Raw genomic sequence first — 26,208 nt, forward strand, 5'->3', positions numbered from 1 at the left:
GGAGCAGCAACAGGAAGTAGTTCCAGGCTCCCAGGAACCACTTCCTCACCCAGGACTATATAAGGAGGCTTCTGAAGGATTGCCAGAGCCTTGCAATAGGTCCAGCTTGGTGTGTCTCCTGCCTTGCTTGCTTGCCTTGCGTTGATATCTGCTTTGGATACTGGACTCTGCCTTGCCTGCCACCTGCCTCTGACCCTGCTTTGGATACTGGACTCTGCCTTGCCTGCTGCCTGCCTCTGACCCTGCTTTGGATACTGGACTCTGCCTTGCCTGCTGCCTGCCTCTGACCCTGCTTTGGATACTGGACTTTGCCTGCCTCTGATCCTGTTTTGGATACTGGACTTTGCCTTGCCTTCCGCCTGCCTCTGACCCTGCTTTGGATACTGGGCTTTGCCTGCCTCTGACCCTGCTTTGGATACTGGACTCTGCCTTGCCTGCCACCTGCCTCTGACCCTGCTTTGGATACTGGACTCTGCCTTGCCTGCTGCCTGCCTCTGACCCTGCTTTGGATACTGGACTTTACCTGCCTCTGACCCTGTTTTGGATACTGGACTGGAGGGTGGGGAAGCTAAGGGATTAGTTTTAAAGGGTCGGGGTGGGTTTTTTGTTTATCAGCTCGGGCACAGCCAATAAACAAAACCGCGATCGGGCCGGACGAAAAAAAAAAACACGATGTGAATCAGAACCGGAATCCGAACCGATTCCGGTTCCGATTCACATCTCTAAAAAATATATATTTCAAAACTGCTGATGAATAGAACCTCCAGTAATTTAACTCAGGGGAATTTTCAGAAATTTGTATATAACACCAATAAAATATTTCAAAAAGAGCAGACATCAAATAATATTCAATAATTAAAACTAATAAGGATTTTTAAAAGTCCCTGCTGTCCTCTTCTGTGGGAGCTCTTGATTTCCAGGCACCCTGATATTGTCGAGGATTAGGAGGTTATCCTCTCTCTCACACACATACTCACATGTCCATTCTCTCTCACTCATACACTGTTACATACATACACATTCATGCTCTTATATCCACCATAACCTCTCACTCTCACTGACACTGACACGCTCTCAGGCTCTAAGACACTCTCTCCCCCTCCACACACAAACTCTTACTCCCTTGGATTTTCTCATACACACTCATGCTCTCATACTCACTGGCTCCCTCACATACACACAAACACACACACCCAGGCAAGCTCCCAGTCATTCTCACACACACACACACACTGACCCCCAGGCAGGCTCCCATTCATTTTCACACCACTCCCTCCCCATCCCCCAGGCATGCACACATTCATTCTTACACATACAGACCCCTAGGCAGGCACCCATGCATTCACACACATACACCCCCAGGCAGAGTCCCATTCATTCACATGCACACACTAAAGGCAGACCCCCCCTCTCTTTTGCCAGCAACCTCAGAGCCTCTCTCATTCCTCTGCTGCCACTGTCACTGCTGCCGCGTGGCTATTGGGGAGGCGCTGATTGCTACTAGTGGCACTGAAGCCCATTCTGCTGCCTCCTCTGTGCAAGCCCCGTGAGCTTCCACTTCCTCCATGCTGATCTCATACATTGTGAGATCCACATAGAGAAAGTGCTATTCTTGCACATTCCCAAAGATTACATGTGCCAATCACTAAAAAGTAATTTATTTTTTTTTACCTTTGCTGTCTGATCTTAGTTTTCTAATCGGTTGGTCACAGGCTTTTTTTTCCCCATCTTCCCTTTCTTGTTTTTTTGTCAATTCCTTTTATATTGTCTTTTTTTCTATTTCTTTTCTCTCCATCTATCTTCTTCCCTCAAACACACAGTCAGGTTCTCATTCTCACGTGCTTTCTCTCTCTCTCTCACTCAAGCATCGGCTCTCACTGTCACATGCTGTCTCTCATACAATCATTCATACCCACAGTCTCTCACTGGCACATGCTGTCTGACTCACACACACACACACACACACAGGCTCTCTCTCACTCCCACATGCTGTCTTGCTCATGAATAGGCTCTCACTGTCACATGCTCTCTCTCATACAATCATTCATTCACACACACACACACACAGGCTCTCACTGTCACATGCTGTCTCTCTCACACACACACACAGAGGTTCTCACATGCTGTCTCTGCAAACATTCAGGTCCTCACTCTCAAACACAATCTCTCAACTCATTTCACACACACCCACTCTACAGACCCTCAACCTCTCTCTCACCTCTGGGCCTCCTCTTCGCGGGTCGCCGCAGGATGGGCTCTGCAGTGGCCCTGATCTTCTCGGGCCGCCCGCAATGTGGGATCCGCAGCGGCGGCCCTGGTACCGGGCCTTTTCCTCTTCTCTGGCTGCACTGCTCCTCTTCTGCACACGCTGATGCTCCTCCTCCTTCCTGCCCACGCGGCTCCGTGCAACGTTTACTTCCGGGGCCGCACAGGCAGGAAGGAGGAGGAACATCAGCGCGTTTAAACGCGATCTTTTTCTTCGGGCCGTGGTGACGTGAGCTCCACCACGGCCCTGCCCATCTGCCTGTCGCAGTGCCGCATGAGCCTCCCTGCGCCCGGGGGCATTGGCTCCCCTCGGGATACCACTGCTCGCGGCGCCCCAAGCCCAGGCCTAGTGCTTCCACCGGCCCTGCCCGCAGGTTTCTCTTCAGGCCGCAGCGCCTGCAGACCCTCTTCTTGTTTTGGGCTGGGAAGTTTAAAAAAAAAAAAAAAATCACGTGATGGGAGCGACCGGCTCACCAGGGGATGCCCGATCCCCCGATAGGCCAATCCGCCCCTGGGCACCACTCCTGTTTCTAGGGATCTATTGAACAGGTCTTTCAGTGAATCTTCCAGCACATCTCTGAGCTCCCTCAGTATACTATGATGTACCTCATCTGGCCCCATGGCCTTGTCCACTTTCAGGTGTCCTAGCTCTTCCCATACATTCTCTTCTGTAAACGGGGTGCATCTACTCCATTCCTATCATGGTCTTGTTAATCAACAACAGTCCTTCCCCAGGGTCAGGCCTAGTGTGGCCGGGTGTCATGCGGTGCATTTGTACTAAGTGGCACACCAGGGGGGAGGGGTGGAGGACTGGCAGCAGCAGGAGAGGTCACAGGGCCACCGGTGCTCAACTCACCCACAGCCAAAGAAGGAGAAACCTGTCTTCCATTTATGGGCGTACATGCGCATGCGCCCGCACACAGCTTCTGCTCCCCCCCCCCCTCCCCTAAGCAGGAAGATTGGTAGGCCATGGTGGAGCTCATCCCACCACTGCCCAAAGAAAACAGGAGGCCTGCGAGGTCGTGGTGAAACTCATCCCACCATGGCCCCACGACAACAGGAGGCCCGGGGCGACATGGTGGAGCTCATCGCCCTGCGGCCCGATGACCACAGGAGATCATGTGTGTATGTGTGTGTGAGTGAGCGAGCGAGAGCCTGTCTGACATCCTATGTGTGTGTGTTTGTGACTGTGTGAGAGCCTGTGTGCCTGTCCGACATCCTATGTGTGTGTGTGACAGTGTGCGAGCCTGTGTGCCTGTGAATGTATCAGTGTGAGAGCTTATGTGTTTGTGTGTGTGTGTGTGCATGCCTATGTGATACATAGGCTCTCAGACGCACACAAACATATGCAAACACACATATAATGTATCTGTGAGGGTGAGAGAGAGAGAGCCTGTGTATGTTAGAGAGAGGGAGTGTGTGAGAGAATGAATGTTTTATTGTGCGTGTGTGAAAGAGAAGATAAAATTTGTGTGGCCCTACCTCCCCTAATCCATGACAATCCCAGGGTGACTGGAAATCAGATCCCAGGTATGGAGAGTAGGAGTTTTTTAATCCTTATTAGTTTTAATTATTGGGTGTAATTTGATGATTCTGCTCTTTCAAAATATTTAATTTTTTGGAGGGGAATAAAACATTTTTTAATTACTGGATTTTCTATTCATCAGATGTTTTGAAATATTTTATTAGTTTTTGAGAAATTTTCAAAATTCTATTCATTAACTGGTTTGAAATATGATTTTACTATTATGGTTGATGTTTTATATTTCTTGATTGTATTATTTGTTTTATGAAGAATGGTACTGTCTCTCTTTTTCCATTGGTGTTCTGCATAAAGAGGTTGGCTTGTTGTGGGTTCCAGTTTAGTTCTTCTCAGCATGTTTCTGATCTCTTTATTCTGTATGTGGTGAGGGTCTGTCTGTGTTCTGCACAAGTGTACGAGGTGAGGTATTTTGCTGGCATGCAATTTCTTTGTAAGGATTTATAGCAGTCTGGTTTCCTAATAAGACCTTTTATTGGTGGTCTAGGGCCTGGTGTAATATGTGCAGTGTTGCCTTTTCATAGATAAGGTTGTTAGGGTAATTTTGGTATGGGAGGTTTACTAATTTGTAATGGTAATTCTGTTTGTTCATGAATTTCTGAGGGCCAAGCTCACATCCATCACACATTACAAAAAATGTAATTCCATAGGAGTTCCAAGTGTCTTTTTTGCAGAGTTTTCTGGTTGGCATCACAGGAGTGCATGTAAATATAATGTGCATGTTGTAAGTGATGTTATTTTTTGTCTAATGTTATTTTTCATGTAAAAGTTGTTATAAATGCATAATTCGTGTGTGTCTGTAAAGGATGTGAGAGTGTGTGTGCGGGGGGGATGACATGTGTGCAAGGCTGTAAGGTTTGCCTAGGGTACCTCATACCCTTCCCTATCCATGGGTTCTGGGGTGGGGGTGGGGCGGCGTGTCAGTTTTAAAAAATGTAGATTGCAGGACAGAGCTGGGCTTTATTTGATGGGCCTAGGCAGACACTGAATGAATCATGGGGGGGGGGGGGGGGGGGGGCACAGTAATTTTTCGCACAGGGCAACAAAAAAGCTAGCACCGGCCCTGTCCAGGGTCTTCTTTAGTGAACACCGAACTGGAGTATTTGTTTAATATTTCTGCCATTTCTTCCTCTTTCTCCACGCGTTGCTCCCCATCACTTTTCAATTTCATTATACCATTACAGGCCTCCCTTCTTTCTCCGATATACCTGAAAAAAGTTTTTTCCATGGCAATCCTTTCTTCCGCCTGACTTTTTACTTTCCTGATTTCTTTCTTCGTCTCCCTCACTTTCACCAGATATTCATCCCTCAGTTCCTCTTTTTGGGATCCTTTATACTTCCTGGATGCTGTCCTTTTTGCCTTTATGATTTCAGCCACCTCCTTAGAGAACCAGATTGGTTTCTTTTCCCTCTAACTTTTGTTTACTTTTCCAGCATATAGATTTGTTACCTTTGCAATAGCTCCTTTTAATTTGCCCCACTGTTGTTCTGCCTCACCCATTTTCTCTCAGTCTTCTAGTTTTTCCTCCAAGTATGTCCCCGTTTTGTGAAAGTCTATATTTTTGAAATTCAGAACTCGGGTCTTTGAGTGACTTCTCTGTGTCTTATTTGTGATATCAAACCATACCATCTGATGATCACTGGTGCTCAGGTGGGCACCTACCTGGACATTAGAGACATTTTCCCCATTAGTGAGCACCAGGTCGAGTATCACACCCTCCCTCGGGGGCTCCATTACCATTTGTTTGCGCAGAAGCCCCTTGAAAGGCATCCACTACCTCTCTACTGCTTGCAGATGCTGCAGAAAGGATACGCCGATCCACATCTGGCAGATTGGACCCCTACACAGTGCCTGCACGCCAGCAGAATCCCTCACTTTGGTCACACGTACAGAACAGAGACAGTCGCCAAACACAGAATAAGGGATCACAAATTAGAAATGGAAATGTGCAGACAAAAACTGAATTCTTCTTTGATCTGCCACCCACGCCAAGCTTAACTCCTTCCCCACCTCCCCATTCCTATACCCTGCAGACAGGAGGGGAAGGGGGAGCAAGTGAAGAGGAGGTGCTAGATTAAGGGGGCAGATGGTTCCTCTGCGCTTTGCACTGTACTCTTTCTGCTCCAGGCTCATCTCCCCCACCATCTCGTTCCTTGCATGATACCTGAGTGGGGAGAATCACTGGGGCAGAACTATATGTGCTTCTGTTCATAGGTAAAACCAGCCCTGCTGACAACACCCCCTTGGGCTAATACCTTGGGCAGTTGCCCCCAGCCCGGCTCTGAATCCAGGTCACAAGTACCTGGCAGGATCCCTAAAGGTTGACAGATTCCTTGCTGCTTATCCCAGGACTTGGCAGTGGATTTCCCCAACTCCACCTTAATAATGGTGTTTGGACTCCTCCTGAGTCTCCCCTCCAATCTCTCCCACCCCACTAACACTCTTAATTTAATATTATTATTATTTTTTTTATTTCTATTCCATCTTTCAAGCATGGGCAGCCACTTCAAAGCAGATTATAGGAAGAGTAGGAAAGCTGCCGGCAGCGGATTACAGTGGGGATGCAGTTAATGGTGGATTACCATAGAGTTACAGCTGAATTAAGCGGGTTTTAAGTTTTTCCATAGAAAATGAGCTCCAGACTTAGACAGAACCATTCTAAATGGAAAAAGTTAACAACTGGCACCAGCTTCAGTCTGCCAGCGCCAGTTCTAAGCCCTACCACGGGAGGGCCAGGAGCCAACGAGGATCGCTCCTGCCCACCAAGAGAAAGCAAAATATGGTAAGGTGGTTTGGCGGTGGGGGGAGGAGCTCCTCAAATAGGACCTAACAAATGTTTTGGTTTTCCTTTCTTTTTTTGTTATTTATTTCATTTGTTGGGGGGGCAGGGATTTGGTTCACTTTAAATCAATGGGGGGGAAAAAAAAAAAAAAAGCTGACGAATTGAAAAACTAAAACAAAATAAAACGAAGAGAAAAATGGTGCACAGCCCTCACCCACATCCTGGCCTAGATCCTCTCCCTCACCAAAAACAGGCACGCACCTGTCCCCTCCCCCTCTCTCCCCCCCCCCCCCTTTTATCACGCCCCTCAGTATGGGGAGGGGGAGGGGAGGGTGCAGCCAGGCCCGTGGGGGTCACTCCCTGGAATGGCAGGAGAGCAGGGATCCAGCCTGAGAGTAAGGCAGGGCCAAGCACTGCAAGAACTACTGGAACGCAGGCTCTGTGCGTACAGGGGGTGGGGGCTCGCCTTAAGTCTCTTCCTTCTGCACGTAGGCTTCCTTTGCTTTCCACATTTTTAAACTTACCTTTTTAATCAGGTAAAAAAAAAAAAAAAAGACTCGCTCCCGAGGCAGGATCTGGCTGTTCTGCCAGTATTTTGGTTAGAAGACCCGTTTTAGGCCCTCGGCATTGGGGAGCTTGGCTGCTTTCATTCGAGTTGAAACGCGGCTTTTAAGCATAAATTGCTGCCAGCGCCGGAAAGTGAATAGGGGCGAGGATGAGCGACTTCTCACATTAGAGCAGAGGAAATCTGTCACAATAGCAGGTTAAGAACTGTAAGAAAGCCCCCTGCTAATTGATATGCAGATAGAAGAGAGAGAGAGAGAGAGAGAGCTCCCTGAAGTCCATCCATGCGGCTGAAAGATGCTTGTATCTTCCTACAAAATGCTGGCTGTTATTATTAGTATTAGTATTATTAAATTACAATGACACCCGTTAAATAGGTAGGGGTGTAAAGCAGATTAGCGTTCTGATTTGGTTTTGATGACTATAAATAGTCACCTTTGCCCTTCACTGGTAAAGCCATTAGGCGTTGACCTTTGACTGGCTCCTTGCTATAAGTCTTGGAAAGAATGCGGCCGATCAATACTAATAAAGGTAAATATCATGCAGTTAATGAGGCTGCCGAAGGACGAGATCGTTGCACCCGCCCTTCGGTTTATCTGCTCTGCAGTCAGCGCGCACTTGGCGCAGGGTGAGATGTAGGCAGCACCCTATCGCCTTAGGTACGAAGGGCCACAGTGGCGTTTAGCTAGCAGAGGCGGGGGCCGAATGCATCAGCCGTGATCCGCGGTCCACTGGGATCCAGCTTTAATCAAGAGCCACAAAAACCCCGAGTGCCAACCATCTGCCACCGGCTGAGAAGTCATCTGCTCTTAATCCTTTCAAGTAATACAAATAGATCGCTTTACTGAAGCCACGGCGGATCGCTTGATGTCTTCGGGTTTGCTGTGTTAGTTAAGTCTTTCCATTTAAATGTATTGTTATTTTATGGCGGGGGAGGGGCGGGGGAGGGGCGGGGGCGAGGGGGTTAATGATGCAATCCGCCCAGTTTGAGGTTGGGGTTTTTTTTTGTTTTGTTTTGTTTTTTGTTAGATCAGCAGAATATAAAGATGAAACAAATAGAAAGCTCTTAATAAAATACACTGTAGAGCAAATTTTGAGTCCGTGCCTTCCAATCGAGCGGTTGTATTTTCTACCACCAACATATTTCCACCCCCGCCACCCATTTGAACGTCTATCGTGACTTTTGTAGAACCTCACACCGCATCCAGCTATGCCCCTGTAGAAATGTTTAAATGATATTATGGAAGGAGAAGGAGCGTCTATCTGCGAAGTCTGTCAGTCCAGACACTGAGTGACAGCCCAACCCGTTTGGTTTTTTGGTTGTTGGTTTTTTTTAGTCGTGCTTTGGGTTATTTTGTGTTACTTCTTAGGATGCCGTGGATATTTGGGGAACAGCACGTGCTACAGTGGAAGGGAGGCGGCAGTAGACGTGCGGCTTTCTCCGGGTCCCTTCAGACCTGTGAATTTTAGAGCTGGAAAGCAGTGGCACAGATGGACCGGGCGCCCGACCTAAATCTGGGTTCGTGCTTCTTTTATCCTAGCAGAGCCTCCCATCCGCAGTATCAAATAGTTATAGTCGACCAGGTTCCTCGGGGATTTGTAATTCCAACTTAATTCTTTTTTTTTAAATATTAATTAATTTGGATATCTTAATTAATAATACAATTAAAAAAACAAACCGTGATTGTTGAAGCTCTCTCCTCCCAGCTGTAGGGAAGGATTTACCGCGGAGAGCTTCCTTGTCATCCTGAAACACCGAATTTCAGCCCAGTTGGAAGCAGTGTGGGCTTTCTGCCTGCCAGCGTGGTGCCATGTGCCCGGTTTGCTTTCTGCTGGATCATGCAGTGATGACAAAAGCACCTTCACTGTAAGATTGGTACTCGTGATTTGGTAATACTGGTGGCGCGCTATTGTTAAATATATTCTTCCAATATCGACATAACTGCGGATCTTACTCTGTTCTGTGTCAATAGATTTTTCTTATAAGTTTTAATACTATGGGAGATTAAAAAAAAAGAATGACCAAGCAGGCCTTTAAAGAGCTGCCTTGCCGCCTCCACTCTTCAGTTATTTGTGCTATATTTGTGTTAATGCGATGCTTGCCTGGGAAGTGGGCAACCAGGCGAAGCTTTTAAAAGCGATAATTCTGCTTCCGAAATAAAACAGAACTCAGAAAAGTGTGGGAATCTTAAATCATTTGTTTAAACTACGAACTGAATTATCTAAGGAAGATGTAACGAAGCCTTAAGCTGCGTTTGTTAATGACGGCTTACAGCTTTCTGGAGGACCGATTGAAAATCGGGTCGGGCAAATCGCAAGCAGAGACGGCGACGACGACGACCCCCGAGCAGCGCAAGCCGGAATGGGCCGAGGAGAGTCGTTTGGACCGGAAAGCAACCTGCGATTGTCGTTTCTCGTCTCCGCCCCACCAGAACTGTATCGTCTAACAAGGACATTCAAATCCAGAGCAATGCTGATAAACGAAGCCCAAAGTTAAAGAACGTAGGACAGAAAACGAATCTTTCTTAAAACGCTCTTCATAGGAGCAGGGCAATCAATGAACGGCTAAAGGGGCAATAGAAGCCCTGGCTACGTGAATTTAGCGTTAAGCCAAGGACTGGGGAAACCGAGCCTGCCACAATAGTAAGGACTCTCCTTAGTGGTAGGGGAAGGGTTCCCTTTACGCGCATTAACAGGTTTAAAAAGTCCTACAAATACTAAGTCAAAATTACGCTGATTTTTTCACCATTTTTCTGTTGGGAAAAGAATTGACGAAAATAAGCACAGACCACATCAACCTATACGTTCAAGTAATAATTCGACTTTTTTTTTTTTGCCTACTCTGTCTTTATTGCTGGCCAAATGCTTTGGAGAGTATTAGGCGCAGGGACTTTATAGCCAGGTAGGTAATGGTTTCACAGAGGGTGAAACCGAAAAACCTCACACATTCATTGAGGGACGTCTCAGTGGGAAATGCTGAAACCGATACGGCAGCCATAAGTCTAGTTTAATGCTGTCTTCAAGTTTTATGATGCATTAGACGGTGAAAGGGCGGAGGGGGGGGGGGGGGAGAGCGCCTGTCCATTTACTTTGGGAGAGATTGTTATTGAATGAAGCCTTTAATGGGGGCGTTTATGATCGCACTCAGCTAAGAGCTCCGAGCCCGGCTTTCTCTGCACCTTGACAGCTATTAGAGAATCGATACAGGTAATAATCTGTCCGCCAGTGCGCAGCACTCCTGCGCGCCGCGGTAAGGTAGGGCTGGAATGGAAGCTGACAGGGAGAGTCTGGGGGCCAAACACGTGGAGAAGCGAAGCGCCTCCGGGGAAGGCCCTCCTAGCCCCGTCAGCACTGGTTTCAGATCGGATCAAGAACCAAGGCCCCCGAGGAGGAGAAAAGAAAAAAAAAAAAAAAGCCATCAAACGAAAGGAGCCCACATACAGGACAGAGCAGAGGGGACATTTCTCTTACCACCTGCCGGACAATTCGTTCATCCCCCTCGGCGAAGTGTCCAATAAGTGTCCGGGAATTAAGGGCAGGGCTCGTGTCTTCTATATAGCGCTGTGATGTTGGGTTCGTTTAAAAGCGCGCACCCCCCCCCCCCCCCCCCCCCCCCCCCCCCAGTATTCAGCTAAAATGGGGAAGGAGTAATTATTATAGGATGCGGGGGGTTAGATCGATACTCAAACTTCGTAGCCCTTCCATGATTTGTAATTATTTTTTAAGATTCAGATAAATTCAGATACACAAGATTGCTCATTAATAAGGATTAGAAAAAAAAAAAAAAAGCATTACAAAAAAAAATCCACCAAATAAAGCTTTTCGTGCCGCAGTGGAGAAATGGCACCACCTTTTTGGAAGGCTGTAATGGGGCACTGGCTTCCCCCGCCCGGCCCCCTCAGGTGAGAGAGAAGGCAGGGGGGGGGGGGGCACCAGCGGACCGGGACAGGCAGCCACAAAAGGGCTGGGGAGCGAGCGCACTTTTAACTAGACGACTCCCTGTGCCCCCTTATTTTCAATAACGGATCGAAGGAGAAAGGGAAACTGGGACCTTATCGTCACCACGAATGCAAGCTTTTCCTCTTTCCAAGTACTCGTCTGCCCTGTGACGGATCCACGGTCTCCGTCCGGGATTCAGCAGCTTTTCAAATTTCATAGCTCCGGGAATACATTTGAAAGGAGAAGGGCGAACTGTTCTTTTGGTTCTTTCATCGTCTGCACGGAGAAAATCAAACGCCCTCAGCCTCGCAGCTCTGTGTGTGTGGTGCCTGGGGGACTAGAAGCAGATAAAATAAGGCAAGTCCGGCAGGCTTCGGCTTGATTTCTTTAAAAGACCTGGACTGAACCTAATTTGAAAACCTGCTTGAGTAAAGGGTGCAGGGAGTATAAGAAAGAAGGACCTTATGTTTAGATTTATGAGCCCATTAATTCAGACACGAAGGTAGCAGATACACAAACAAGGAATATTAAATACCCTTTGCACACCTATGTAAAATATAACACCCAGCCTGCATTAACATATCTACTTTCCTTTACTTTTTCTGGAAAACACAATTCCAGAGTTATCTGGAGCAGCTGCACCTTCCAGGGCCTCGGCAGTCTGTACAAGTGCACATTAAAGTAATTGGATTCCGAGTCGGTGGTTCCTGAAATCCCTGTATGCACGCGGATTTCAGGTTCTCCCCGGAATCGCTGTATGCACGCGGATTTCAGGTCCCCGTCCCCCCCCGGAATCCCTGTATGCACGCGAATTTCAGGTTCTCCCCCGGAATCGCTGTATGCACACGGGTTTCAGGTTCTCCCCCGGAATCGCTGTATGCACGCGGATTTCAGGTGTCCCCCCCCCCCCGGAATGCCTGTATGCACGCGAATTTCAGGTGTCCGCCCCCCCCCCCCCCGGAATTCCTGTATGCACGCGAATTTCAGGTTCTCCCCCGGAATCGCTGTATGCACACAGATTTCAGGTTCTCCCCCGGAATCGCTGTATGCACGCGGATTTCAGGTTCTCCCCCCCAGAATCGCTGTATGCACACAGATTTCAGGTTCTCCCCCGGAATCGCTGTATGCACGCGGATTTCAGGTTCTCCCCCCGGAATCCCTGTATGCACGCGGATTTCAGGTCCCCCCCCCCCGGAATCGCTGTATGCACGCGGATTTCAGGTTCTCCCCCGGAATCGCTGTATGCAAGCGGATTTCAGGTTCTCCCCCAGGAATCGCTGTATGCAAGCGGATTTCAGGTCCCGTCCCCCCCCCCCCCCCGGAATCGCTGTATGCACGCGGATTTCAGGTTCTCCCCCGGAATCGCTGTATGCACACGGGTTTCAGGTTCTCCCCCGGAATCGCTGTATGCAAGCGGATTTCAGGTTCTCCCCCAGGAATCCCTGTATGCACGCGGATTTCAGCCCCCCCCCCCCCGGAATCGCTGTATGCACGCGGATTTCAGGTTCTCCCCCCCCCCCCCCGGAATCGCTGTATGCACGCGGATTTCAGGTTCTCCCCCTCGGAATCGCTGTATGCACGCGGATTTCAGCCCCCCCCCCCCCCGGAATCGCTGTATGCACGCGGATTTCAGGTTCTCCCCCCCGGAATCGCTGTATGCACGCGGATTTCAGGTTCTCCCCCCGTATGTATTTTTGTTTTACCGGCGGCACGCAGCGCCTTCAGCTCGGTGCCCTGCCGTAAAAGCCAATCTGACTGAGATGTCCAGAGGTGACGGGGAGGGCCGGCTCGATCGATGAGCCGTGCTTCACTGCGGGCTGCGCGGGTGGTGCAATCGATGGAGGGGCAGCAGATGGCACCGGCGGGGGCCTTCTCATTACTGCAGCCCCATTGTCATTCACTTTCCGCCCCTTTCCCTGGTCTCCTGCCCCCCGCCGTGTAAACCTGACCACTCGCCCTGCTGCGGCTCCTGAGAGCCCCTCCCGCTTCACATGCAGGAGTCCGACGGACAGCTTTGCTTTCTTAGACGGACAAAAACCAGGCGTCTCAGCTCCCCTCCCGGGCCCTGGATGGAGCCGCGGCACTCGCAGGGCCATCGGAAGGCTTCGGACCCAAAGGATTAAAACGGGAGCAAATGCAGCGGGAGAAAGAGACCCAAGTCTGCCACAGACCGGATCTCTTTTGGCACCGATTTCGTTCGGCTCTTCCGATTTTCGGAGCTGCAGCAGAGCAGCCTGGAATGTGAGCCCGGGGCCATTACCTTATTGTGACGAGTAATTGAGCAAAGCTCGTCCCCTGTGGCCTAACAGCTGGGCCACAATCCCGGAAGGACGAGAAGAAGATGCTTTTTTTGTTTTGTTTGTTTTTTTTACAGTTAGGTCCCTCATGAATATTCTCTCTCTTTAATAAGCCAACGGCGATCCTGCTTTCATGCAAGGGACCTGTCACATTTACAGAGCTCCTTCGCCCTCTCCCCGGCAGGACCAGGCGGCCTTCCTCGGCAGATTGCTCAAAGAGCCCGCCACGAAGGCGAGGAGAGCCCTCCCCCACCTTGGCCAGGCGCACTCCCCCCCCCTCTCCATCCCACGCTGCAAAGCCCCCGCGTGATTGCACCTCGGACATAAGGGCGGCTGCAATCCCTTCCGCAGGGAGCACTCGCTTATCTTTTTCTCTTTAAGGCTGAGGGCACTGCTTCCTTATACCGCTCCCTCCCCTTTTAGGACCCCTCGGGGAGGACATAACCTTGTGGGGGAGGGGAGATTGCTGCCCTAATTGGACTGAAACTCGCCAAGAAACATTTGCCCAGCCCCGTAGAAATGCGGAAAGAGGCCATTTTAGCAGATCTGGGATTGAAGAATAGACTTAGTTTTTGGGTAATTGCCAGGTTCTTAACTTCTTATGGCCTGGATTGGCCACTGTTGGAAACAGGATGCTGGGCTTGATGGACCCTTGGTCTGACCCAGTATGGCATGTTCTTATGTTCTTAATAGAATGGAATAGGCGTTCATCAAATGCTTGCTCCGACAGCAGAGCCGGGTTGTGCGCTCTTTTAAAACACAGTTTTACAGGTCCCCTAAGAATGAGGGCTTTAAAAAAAAGGCACTTTAAGGCTCCATTTCCCACACATTTTACCCACATACACAGAAAGAGAAAAGGGGACCCTTAGGAGGGGTCCGGCAACTCTAATTATAAACCCCACCATCCCGTGGCCTTTATTTGCGCGTCCCTGGTATCTCACTACAAAGCCTTAGCAGAGAGCAGACTTCCCAGGTGCAGGGTGAAAAGGCAGGCAAATACAGAAACCAAGAGCCAGCAAACGTGGGGGAAAGCGCCTTCCACCTTCACTGCTTGGAAAAGGTTCCCAGATCAAGAGAGGTGACTTACAGAGAAACCCCACCAAAAGATAGGAAATAACCAAGAAACAGTCCGGCCCCGGGGTCCCGCCATCCATTACTGTCACTCGCAGGCTGGGCTCGGCTCCGGTTCCTTAGCTTGACCGAAAGAGACTGACTGCGGAGCAACTCCGGATACGGAGACGGCTGGCGAAGCAAGACGCGTGCGAACAGGTCTGAGAGCCCTTCCCATGCAGGTGACCTCCGACTTTCAGATCGGCATTTTACAAACATACGAGGCAAAAAACAAACAAAAACCCCACAACCAAACAATTCAGGAGAAAAAACTACTTCTGAACAGCAAATCAAGGCAGCTCCATATTATCAATCACAGAAAGTACTAAAGCTTCTGCACCGTAAACTGCCCTTTAACTATTCCAGGAACTAAACTGGAGAAGTTTGCAGTAGAAGGGATGGGATGGCCTCGACAGCGGCAACATTAGGTTTCCGCTTGCTGACCGCGCCCGAAACGTTCGCAGCTCGCATCGCCCGGAAAGATTATTATCGCCTCTCGCGTGCTCTGCGCTCTCCAGACCTGCATCTCGCTCTCCTTTTTCCTGTAATATCTCTGGTAGGTGGCGATGTGTCAGGCAGCCTGAAAGCCACAGGTGCTCGCCCAGAGCGCCTCAGTCTGTGTGGCCCTCCCTCAGCCCAGAGTCTTTTCTGATGGAGATACCCGCCGATTATTTGAATTGTAAGAACAGATTCGTGTGGCTCGGACCAGCTCCTCGCTTTATATAACTCTGAAATCGGAGGGAATGGGGGACCCTTAAGAAATAGGACTTTTAAAATCCTTCCTTTACTTCTAGCTAGAAATGAAATAGCCCCTTTGATTTTTTTTCTGGGATTTCGCGCGTGATGATTTCCCTTCTCGGTTGTGAGTAAATGTTAAATGTGGCGCTGGCTCTGCTCGCCTCCCCCCCGAAGGGCAGCTCCGAGGCTGTGGTCACTGCAGTGAGAAGTGACTTATAGGGTCAGCAAATCATTCCTGGCACCTTGCATGGGCAAAGAAAGGAGAACCAGAGAGTCTCGGCTGAATCAGCAATAAAACAAACCACAACAAACTGGAGTCCTCTCATTTTTATAGAATATTTAGGTATATATTATAGTCGAGACATTTACATTTAAAACATCCGGCGGACTTGAAAGGTAACAACTACTTTTTTTTGTTTGTTTGTTTGTTAATGATATTTAATGAAATTAGAGAGCGGGGAGACCAAAAGTGGGGATTGCTCCCACGGATTCGCTAAAATGCGGTAAAGGTTTAAGAAAGCTTGAATAATCCCCACTGAAAAAGAGAAGAGACCTGCGGTAAATGGACCTTGCAGCTTCCCGCACCTTAGCGAGTCCGGTAGGGACAATGCCGCAGAACGCTCAGATTCTCGCACAATTCTATGGCAGACTTCCTTCAAAGCCACTCAGCAGGACTGCTTCGGCACCGACTGCAGCACACTCTCAGGCGAAGGCATTCGGCGCCCGGGTGAATCCACGGGCCGAGGGAGGCCGGCTACATCCCCGCGTGGAGCTGCATGTGGTACCGGAACTCCTCCAGCTCCGGGAAGCTTTTGCAGCAGAGGCTGCAGGCCAGGCCCTGGTCCTTGGCGTGGGTGCGGCGCACGTGACTGTCGTGGGCGGCGTGGGAGGCGAAGGCTTTGCCGCAGTGCTTGCACTTGAAGGGCTTCTCCCCGGAGTGCTGGCGGATGTGAGTGCGCAGGATGCTGGAGGCGGTGAAGGCCTGCAGGGGGGGGGTGAGAAAGAGCATCTTTGCAGGCCACCTACTCCGCACCCAACAGGCACCCTCCCACCGCGTTCTGCTGCACCGAGGACGACGTGAAGAAGAGCGGACGTCTCGGCATGCAGCTTCCTGCTAACACAAATCCCTCCCTTTCGAACCTGTAGCATGCATTATTTGGAAAGGCTGATATAGGAAGACACAATAAGAAGTCAGAAGTGGTCTCTTCCGCACGTTCGCCAGTTTGTGATCATGGCAGCTTACGTGTGCATTGGATTTTTTTTGTTGTTGGTTCAACTCTAAAATGGTTGCATTCCAGTGATGATCAGAAAATATTAGGGAGCAATTTTTAGCAAACATTGTACCTGATTCACTAAGGGGTTTTTCCCATAAAAACAAAATGGGAGAGATGCCTTAATGAATCTGGCCCACTGGAAGCACTTTCATGGGTAACATATTCGAAAAGGCGGCCAAAGACATGCAAGGCAACGCATCGGGTCAGCCTGGCAGAAATGATCTTTCTTAGGGAGAGCGAGATTCACTTACCTTGTTACAGTAGACACATTTGTAAGGCCTTTCTCCGGAGTGCACTCTCATGTGTTTATTCAGACTGGAAGACTGGGAGAAGCTCTTCCCACATACCGAACACTAAAAAGAAGACATTCTTTATAGCAAATTATCAAAAAGTGTTACATTTGTACCATGACTAAACCAGCAAAGGATGATAGCAAACATGAAACAGCTCTTCATTTATATAAAGGCCTGCTACTAATTATGATGCCATGTTTTTTTTAAGTTTTTAATGTGAATGTATTTCATATTGCATAGAAAAGTACATCTACACAGTTAAAAGAAACCTTAACGTATTAGTGGAGTAATTGATAGGATTGATTCTAATCAGATTGCAAACTAGTACACATCTCTTATACAGGGACTCCACATTTCTCCTAAAAAAAAATAATAATAATAATAAGTTTTGTCCCACACTTTTGAGTAGCCAGTCAAAAACGTTGTAGGGAAAGAGGAAATCGGAAATAAAATTGCACTTTCGTATCTTGTCTTGTATTTTCATTGCTAAACAGGTTTTATTGTGAATAAATTGGTCATAGCCACAAACTGAAAGCACGTACAAAATGCAGCCCATGGAAGACTGAGGGCACGAACTCAATTCCGGGAGAATCCGGTTTCTTAGGTAGAATCAGGCAGCTTGTGGGGCGGGGCCTTTGAAAGGGGTGGGCAAGAAGGGCAACTGCCCTGAAAGCCAAGCTGGAGGAAGGGGTGACGGACTGCTCTTTTGAGTCAGCCTGTGACCAGTGAATCTGAAAGGGAATAGGAACACCTAACGCAATCCTTGCCTAGAGGACATTCTATCCAGCAGCCACCCTGCTCAAAGGGCTTATTCAGCAATAGATAGGGAGCCAGCTGCTTAGGTGCACCTGAAGTGACAGATCTAAGGTTTATTACTTTTTATATCTAATTAAACACACTTATATTTTTGACGGCCTAGATCCTCACCAAACATGAGATCAGGTCAAGCATGGACGAAACAGTAGCAGTAGTAATCATTTTTTTGCTTCAGGCCCTAATCTGTTCTAATTGGTCCCTCATGTTCTCCCATGTTGACAGGCCATGCTTGGATGTTCTTAATTTCTAAACTGAAAACAGCAAACTAGTTTGAAGGGCATCCTCTTTTAGTGATCGTCCCCTAATTTGGGCTTTCGGGTACTGTGGCCTCATGATTAGTTAAATCTCAGCAGAATGTATCTTAATTAGGTCTGGCAGCATTCAGTCTGGTGTAACAAACTGGAGGAGACCTTCTTTGCTTTTAAACTTTATTAGCTAGGGTGAGAGAACAAAGTAGCAATGTCATCTTTGTGCGACTTTCCTCACTCCAAATGACGTCAAATCTTCACCAAGGTGTATTGTGCTGTTCGTACATCTCATTCTACATGAGAAACTGGCCCCTAAACTATAAACCACCACCACCTCATCTCGACCTATTAGATGGCCCTCCTATAGAGATATAAATAGGTGCACACAGGGAGGGGCTCCCCAGAGGCTCTCTCTCTCCCTCTCTCTCCCTCCCTCTCTCTCTCTCTCCCTCTCCACACAGCCTAACACCATTTTGAAGGATGACCTGGATAGATTGTAATTAACTGCCCTTACAACATACATTCCTTTATGTGCACGATGTACTAAGCACAAAATGGGGGAAAGCCTTTATACCTGGCTGTAGGTGAGGCAACATTCCCACAAATATTCTGGTAAACAGGAGCATTTCTAGCAGGTTCTCTGGGCTTTTGTCAGGAGGCCTAGCATAGGGGGCTTAAATAAAATACTAGGGGCCTGGTTTACAATGCCTTAGCGCTGATGCTAAATTGAGTTCCAGGACCAGCTTTTTCTGCACCCCGGTCAGATATTCAGAATTAGCCCATTTCCCCCACCCCCAACTTATCAATGGCAGGTCCAGCACAGTTCTTTCTTCTGTGGCACCTTCCCTCCCTCCCTGCCGAGCAGCATTCCCTCTCCTCATCTCTCTCAGCCCCTGCTCAGAAGCATTGCCTTTGACCACATGCCTATTGCCCAGCAATCACTCCCTTTATCTCCCTCCCCAGCATCTGTACCCCTCTCCCTACAATGGCTGCTCCAATACCTCAGGACTAGTCATGATCAAGGCCTTCAGGCAGTGGCAATGCAGGAATACACTCAGAGCGGGTGCTCACTAGCCCTGCGGGCCAATGGCCCCCCTCCCCTCCTCTCAAATGGACTTCCTTTTACTAAGGAAACCTGTGCAAGAGGCAGGGCCACTGCAGGGCCCTAAGCACCCAATGGCTCAGAGGTTGGATTCTGAGTTTCTGGCATAACTCACACCTCGCACCCCTTCCCCCAGCCCGGCAGTGAATCAAGGACTCGATGTCCAGCTAATATTGTTAACCCTGGAAATCAAGCTTTATTTACAAAAGGCCACAATATTGCAATCTAATTGCACCTCTTCCTATCAAGATGCACCAAACAAGTGGGCTTCATATGCTTCATATTGCTAAAAGAGCACACGCTTGTTGAGTCTTTTTTGTGGTTCCAAATTTACTGCTTCTGAAAAGCACATGCCAAGCTGGTCACCAAGGTCAAGCAAATGCCTTTCATCTCTCTTCCATACCTGAGTTTGCACTCCACTCAGGCAGGGGGGAAGGGGGGGCCTATTTCCGAACCTATCTCCATAAGGCGAGGCTCATGACAGCACTATACATAATACCTGCTCCTTTTAAGTAGTGCTTTACTAGTGCTCTATATTAAAAAAAAAAAAGTTGTAAATAGCTGAAATATAAATTTTAGCACCGAGGCACATTGTATTTTTCACTGTGTCTTTCTTCATTTTGTTAATGAATTTCTGTGAATCTCAACATTTTTCATCCATTCTGTAACCACAGAAGAAATCTTCAGTAAATAATGTCATGGGACAGTATTTAGCAACCAACCAAGATGTGCTTCACGAATGTCGGTAAATAAAAGTTAATAAATAAATAAATAAATAAATGATGCCCTGTTCATTGTCCTAAAATGAGGAATACTCAATGAGGAAGAGAATTTGAAATGAGAGAGTAACTTTAAACTAGCTTGGCACATTGATAACATAGAGAAGAAGACAAAGCTTTACCACTACCAAACGAGTAACAAGTGTGCTCATTTCACCACGCTGCACTCTTACCTAAAGCCATCCATATATTTGGAAAAATCAGAACACTATATGCTAAATGGACCAATGTAGAGGATTCTTAAATATGAATTTAACTTTAAAAAAATGCAGTGAATTGTAGATGCACAAGGAAATATCTGAGATGTATCTGGATTCACAATTTTAAGAAATTCTGAAAAAATTATTATCAATTATTTTGTTTGCAAATATTACAGACCAGAGAAAACTATGAACCAGGAAAGAAAATTTAAAAAAATAGAATAAATAAATTCTCTGCCATTCTTTCCTAATCCCGAAAAATATGTAAGCATATATTGGGCACATGATAGCAGACACAAAAAGGGTTAGATTAGAAATGGGATTGAAACTTATTTTAAGCCAACCCTTGTTTGTGTTTGATCTTCAAAACTATTTTAAAATAATATTCCTCTCTTCACTTTTACCATTACATCATCTGTATCCCTAGGTCACTCTGTGATGATCTGCTGAAAGGAGCAGAACTCTCCAAAGCTGGTAACAAATGATTGCTATTTCAGTTGAAAGGCATCACCTACATTTTTTCTTGTATGTGTTTTAAAAAAAAAAAAAAGGCTACTACCAAATAAATTGTTTTTAGCAAGGCAACAGTCTCTCTCGCTTCTTTTTCTTCTAACAAAACTGACACTAGCCATTGTGTTCTGAAAACTGGTCCAAGCCCAGTTTAGTTTTCAAGGTAATCAAGCCATCATAGTTCTTAGATCATTATGTATGCAAATACTTATGATTAATATTCACTGTGAATATACTGAGAACCAGAGCCCTCAGTCTCACTCCTCAAAAACCCCTGAACAGAAATACACCTTCTCCCAGCCAATGTACTCTTCTTACAGCCTTTAAATCGTTTTCAAAGTAATTTCTAATTACAAGGTGAAATAAAGCTACTTACCTGCTTTTTTATTTTACAAAATAAGAATTACACAGTTGTTTGCTTCACTTTTTGCAGCCTCCCTAGAAGTACTAAACCCTTAGCTACTGCAAATTTACATAAACCCTTTATATTCTGGTAGGTTTGCATTGGAATCTATATTGCCCTGCATTCATTTGCTAATTTTAATTAAGGCACTGGGCGAGCTGACCCCATTTACCAGGTTCTGGTTACCCTTAATAATTTTAGCTTTAATTTAGATACAAATGTTATTAGCCTCCTCTTTCTGCCAGATGTACTCAAGGGTTTTTCCCATTTTGTGTCAATGAGAAAATGCATGATAGACTTGCTGCAACTTCTTGCAAATATTACTGGTGATACTGTCTGCAAATGCCAGTCCTGCTCATCCTTTGCAAGCGAAGATCTTGTTAATTGCTGAGGCCCGGGCTGCATTCAGGATATGCAATATTATCATAGGACAATCTACCTCAAGATGAAAACTTGGATCTTGCAAAATGTACTGAAAATTGCCTAGAAGTCGCCTGGCAGCTAAAATAAATAAATGCTTTGCAGACACTAGACATACGAACTTAAAATATACAAGAAAGAATGAAGCAAGCAAACCTTTTTGACGATTTCTAAAGCTAGGTGCAGGTTTGAAAATCAAATGATCCTCACAGGGCATTTCTCAGTTTTCAGCGCTGTCCCGATGTCTTCTTAGAGTTCCGCGTGATTGTTATAAAATGTGTAACTGCTCTCAAATGCAGTGTGAAAAGTCTAATGCCAATCACGTTTTCTTACAGGCAATATCGTTTAAGTCTCCAAGTATAACGAAATAGCGTTCCACACAAAACCTAGTTCCACCATCCTGATAGACTGAAATTATGCGCCGTTCCCACTATCTTAATTTATCTCATTCACTAAAATCCGCCTACTTCTGTTCAATGTAATTTCATTTTCTAATTCTTTTTTTTTTTACATTTCAGTTACGGTGTTTTGCCTTCTTTCAGTCTAACGTGCTAGATTTATCAGCGTTTCCTGTAATAACTGCATTTAGAAACAAAAACGTTCTATATTTTTCAGACGATCTTAAAACCATGAATCCAGACACAGGTTTTTACAGAGCCCATTCTCCCATGCATTCAGTCTGTCCTGCACGTTTACCTCATTCCTTCCCAGCCTACCTCCTTTCTCCTATCTAATGAGTCCCTCCCTCCCTCCTGTAACCTGCCACTGATTTCCCCCTCTCTTTCGCCAGCTCCTGGGGCTGGAGCCTGTGCGGCCCATTTTGGAGCCCTTTTTCCGTATGGAAATGAAGGCACCTAGCGCAGGAGGGGGAGGGCCGCGTTAATGCCGACGCTAAGCCCCGAGCGTGGCCACTAACAGGCTGTGAATGAGCCCCGTCAGGGCCTTTATTATACTGCGGTGCATTGTACTCCGGGTCATATGGAAAGGGCCTGCTCTCCCCGGCCCTGAAAAGCGCCAAAGCAAGAGGAGGAGGGAAAGAAAAGGGGCAGAAGTGAGGGATTAATGGAGCCTAATGTGCTCCAGGGCAGGGAGATTAGCACAAGCAAACAAAAAAAGGCCATCAGGGAAATAGTGATACAAACCACCGGGCAATTAGCTGAGAAAGATGTAAATAATGCTGCTGATATGTCTGGGAGCAGGTTCGCATCCTGCGCGCGCACGGGCTGCAGGGACTGGGAGGATTTATTTATTTGCAGGCCCTTCTGGAAGAATTCGGGAGGGGAGGATACGGGGATTTTGAAGTCATAGGGCTCCCTGCGGTTCTTCGGTGTATATATTTTGATAGCATTATATATTGTTTTGAACTTTTAGCTCAGCAAGCCATAGGGGTTTTTTTGTTTGTTTTATTTTGATAGGGGTGGGGTTTATTTATTTATTTATTGGGGGAGGGGCTGGCAATCTCCTCCTGCCTGCCAGCTCAATCAGGACCAGGGCTGGGATCCAGCACCCCCATCCCTCATTTGTAACTACCAAATAGGTTTTCCTCTCCCCACTCACTTGCAGTCCGGTGACTGGCAAGAGTCCTCCTATCGGGACCCTAAATACAGTCACTAGGTGACCCCCATGGGACAGTGACTGGGTCTGGCACAGCACTGGCACCGAGGCATCGGCTCTCCTCGGTTTTATTTACTTAGATTTAGATTTCACCGTTCAGCCACTTCAAAACGGATGACGTTCAGGTGTCCCCAGGGGGCTCACAATCTAATGGAGGATGAAGTGACCTGCCCAAGGTCACAAGGAGCGGCAGAGGGGATTCGAACCACAAGGCTACTCCTCCGCTCAGGTGCTGGTTTTAATATTCACCAGCTGATTACATCTTCAGATTTTAATTGGAGGGAGGTTCATTTTAGGCCTTTGATCAGCTATTCTTCAAATTAATGTTATTATTATAACACTCGGGGGGGGGGGGAGGGATAATATGGATTTGTTAGGACAGAGAAGCTAAAAATGCTGAAGCTGGCAACTGCTGCTTTAGCTACAAATGTGTTGCATTATATAGTTGCAGCATTTTAAGTTAAAAAAAATTTTAAGCTTAAGGCAAACAACATTTTAAAAGATAGAAAAATGTTTCAAAACAAGTCAGATGTGCACAGTCTGCTGAGGGCTCCGGGTTCACAGTGCTACCCTCGTTCTGCCAAACCTAACATTAAATCAGAACTCAGCCTCCTGGTACGGTCAGGATTCTTTGCTATATGAAAACCTGCCAGCCAGGGAAAAGAGTTCTAAAAAAAAAAAAAAAAAAAGCAATTCATTTCCAGAAATTGCGTTCGGGACAATTCAGACAAGCTGTGAATTAGATCTCTGCTGACAGGGACACATCCGGGAACGAATTTTATTCTCTGCCTCCATGGAGAATGATTCAGTCATCCAACTGACAGGTTTTACCTAAGGTTTAAAAACAGAGCCTCCCTCCAGTGAGCCACTGTGCCTGAATTGCACATCCCTCTGCTGCTAACTTATTCCCAGCCAGCAATGCACACAGGATCAAATAGTATCTTAAGATGAAAATCAGTCAGCAAAAAAAGGAGATTGAGGGGAGACGCTCACTCAAAGATCATGCAAACACAGCAAGTTTAACGTCTTACAATTAAATCATACACGAGGGGCTGTAAGGTTGACAAAAACGAATGACAAAAAAAATAAACGTAAAGATGCAACTAAAGCATGTACAAAGTGCATAGGTAGGAAATATGACAGGAGGGCAGGAAACCAAAACCACCCAGAAATATAACTGCAATTTACAACACGTAGGAATGGCAAACAACAAAAACAAAATATCAAAATGCATGATGTCGAATGCAAAACGTTGGCAATATAGATAAAGTGGGGGGAAATTCAATAAAGCCAGCCCTCCCTTGCAGCGGTAATAATAAATTAATCAGGTGCCGTAGTTTGGGGAACTCGGTAGGAAGCTCTCACACATGTTCTGCCAGCGCGCTAGCCTGGCTCCAGCGGTTTGCCCATGGGGGTCTCCATTTTGCACAGATGCCAACAGTTTGGCCCAGAGAGGAGAAGTCCCCTCATTTAAAGGAAGCAACTGGATAATGCCAGAACCAAAATACGGTAAGAAATCTTTAGCCAGCTGAACCATGGAATTGATACAACTAGCGAAAAAAGGGCAGAAAAAAATCGCTATTAGTTAGACAAGATTTGTATGAGAAATTTTTTTTCCTAAAATGATTATTTTCGGTTTGGGGCTTGATCTATACATTTTCTTTTACATTGTTTTGTTTTCTAGCGTTAATACAGCTATACCTAAACCTGAAAGCGCAGTTGCTATAGGTTGAACGTTTCTGGAGAAAATGTGTAGACAGAGAGAATACATCATTGTTTTATATAACTAGAAAACAAGGAGATACTGAGCAGTGATACAATTTAAAGTGCTCACCTCATAATAGAAAAAGAAGAGTCTCATATGAGATTCTTCTTTTTGTATATATATGAGATTCTTCTTGTATATATATGAGTTAATATTAATTGTTTTTAGGGAAAAAAACACACAAAAAAAGAGCTGCTGAAACATTTTTGTTATTTTATGTTTACAGACCATCTTACTTGATCAAGTTCAGTCTGAAGTAGTTTAAAATAAAACACATCAGTAGCAGTAGATCATCATAATAAACACAGCAATAAAAATACGAATACATCAGTTAAAATGCAATATTACATTAACAATCAAGCCCTCTCCTACTAATCAGGCTGCAAACAAGTCATATACAGAAATACTATTAACAAGAAACATCCCAGCTGTATTTTCCCTGGACACCAGTTTTTTTTGTGTTTTGTTTTTTTTTGTTTTTATCAGAGACTTAGAGCTACTCCTCCCTGCAATCTCTTATGGACCTGGGACAAACGATTCGGATCTGTGCTAAAATTCAGACCACTGGGTAAAATGTCAGCTCTGGAGCCAGGACAGTCTTCCTACAGAGTCTTCCAGACAATGGGTACATTTCGTCAGTGTATTGCCTTGAGATTTTCTACACCTTACATATATTATTGCTATGCTATTGCCCTTTTTTTTTTTTTTTTTTTACATCAGGTTTCACTAGTTTGGGGTTTTTTGCATATATTTTTTATATATTATTTGGGTTGAATCCATTTCCTATATTTTGTAAACTGCTATATGAGTCTTTTAGGTTTTTTTGTGCTGCTATCGTATTGCTTATGCACTCTTTACAAGCTTAGATGCATCTTTGCCTTATTGTATGAGTTTGTTGCAACCCGGTAAACTTGCTGTTTTTATTATCTGTGCGCAAGTGCCTGCCGCCATCTCATTTCCTGAATTCATGCCCTAGAAACACTAGATTATTTATGCCTAATACTGGGGTGATCCATCAAACCTCATGGAACTCATCTAGCAGCGGTGCTAATGGCTTAATACTGGTGCTAACTTTTTTAATGCTATTATTTATCAATAGTTGGTGCTGAGATTAGGGAAGGATTTGCTAAAATTTATAAATTACCTGCAATTTGCAACTGCTTGCCCAGAACATTCATTATATTAAGCAGGGGAAGGCAGGACACGTAGTTAATGAAGGCAGGTTTTAAATAGAAATGGGTGGAACCAGCTCTAAACATTGAATGATAGTATTTCTGAAATCTCAGAGCTGCCCCCTTTTGTGCTCCAAAATACCACTGCTACAAAGCAGGGGCAAACTCCATTCACAACTGATTTGGAAGCCTTCCTCAATTTTGAAATTAATTTATCAAAAGTGCGATGCTGGCCTCAGAGGCCTGTCCACCTGGAGACAGTTGTGCTGGAAGTTCCTGTCTATCTGTCTGTCCGCATGACCTTCCCTGGGGGCAGAGACCCAGACCTGCTCAATTTAAGCAGAGCTGAATTGCCCAGTGCTTCATTAGTGTGAGA

At 46.4% G+C, this 26,208-nt stretch overlaps 1 protein-coding gene across 1 annotated transcript in view; it reads right to left on the reverse strand.

The window, feature by feature from the left end:
• Nucleotides 1-15,556: 15,556 nt before the first annotated feature.
• PRDM14 (PR/SET domain 14) overlaps nucleotides 15,557-26,208 on the reverse strand; it is a 37,617-nt gene continuing 26,965 nt past the window's right edge. Inside the window, exons 7-8 of the mRNA XM_029587193.1 lie at nucleotides 16,762-16,863; nucleotides 15,557-16,218 (exon numbers count right to left, since the gene is read on the reverse strand). Of these exons, the coding sequence (XP_029443053.1) occupies nucleotides 15,991-16,218; nucleotides 16,762-16,863 (330 nt within the window). The 3' untranslated portion in view covers nucleotides 15,557-15,990. The remainder of the gene's footprint in view (nucleotides 16,219-16,761; nucleotides 16,864-26,208) is intronic.

Source organism: Rhinatrema bivittatum, chromosome 2 (genome assembly GCF_901001135.1).
Source record: "Rhinatrema bivittatum chromosome 2, aRhiBiv1.1, whole genome shotgun sequence".
In the NCBI taxonomy this organism is placed as follows: Eukaryota; Metazoa; Chordata; class Amphibia; order Gymnophiona; family Rhinatrematidae; genus Rhinatrema; species Rhinatrema bivittatum.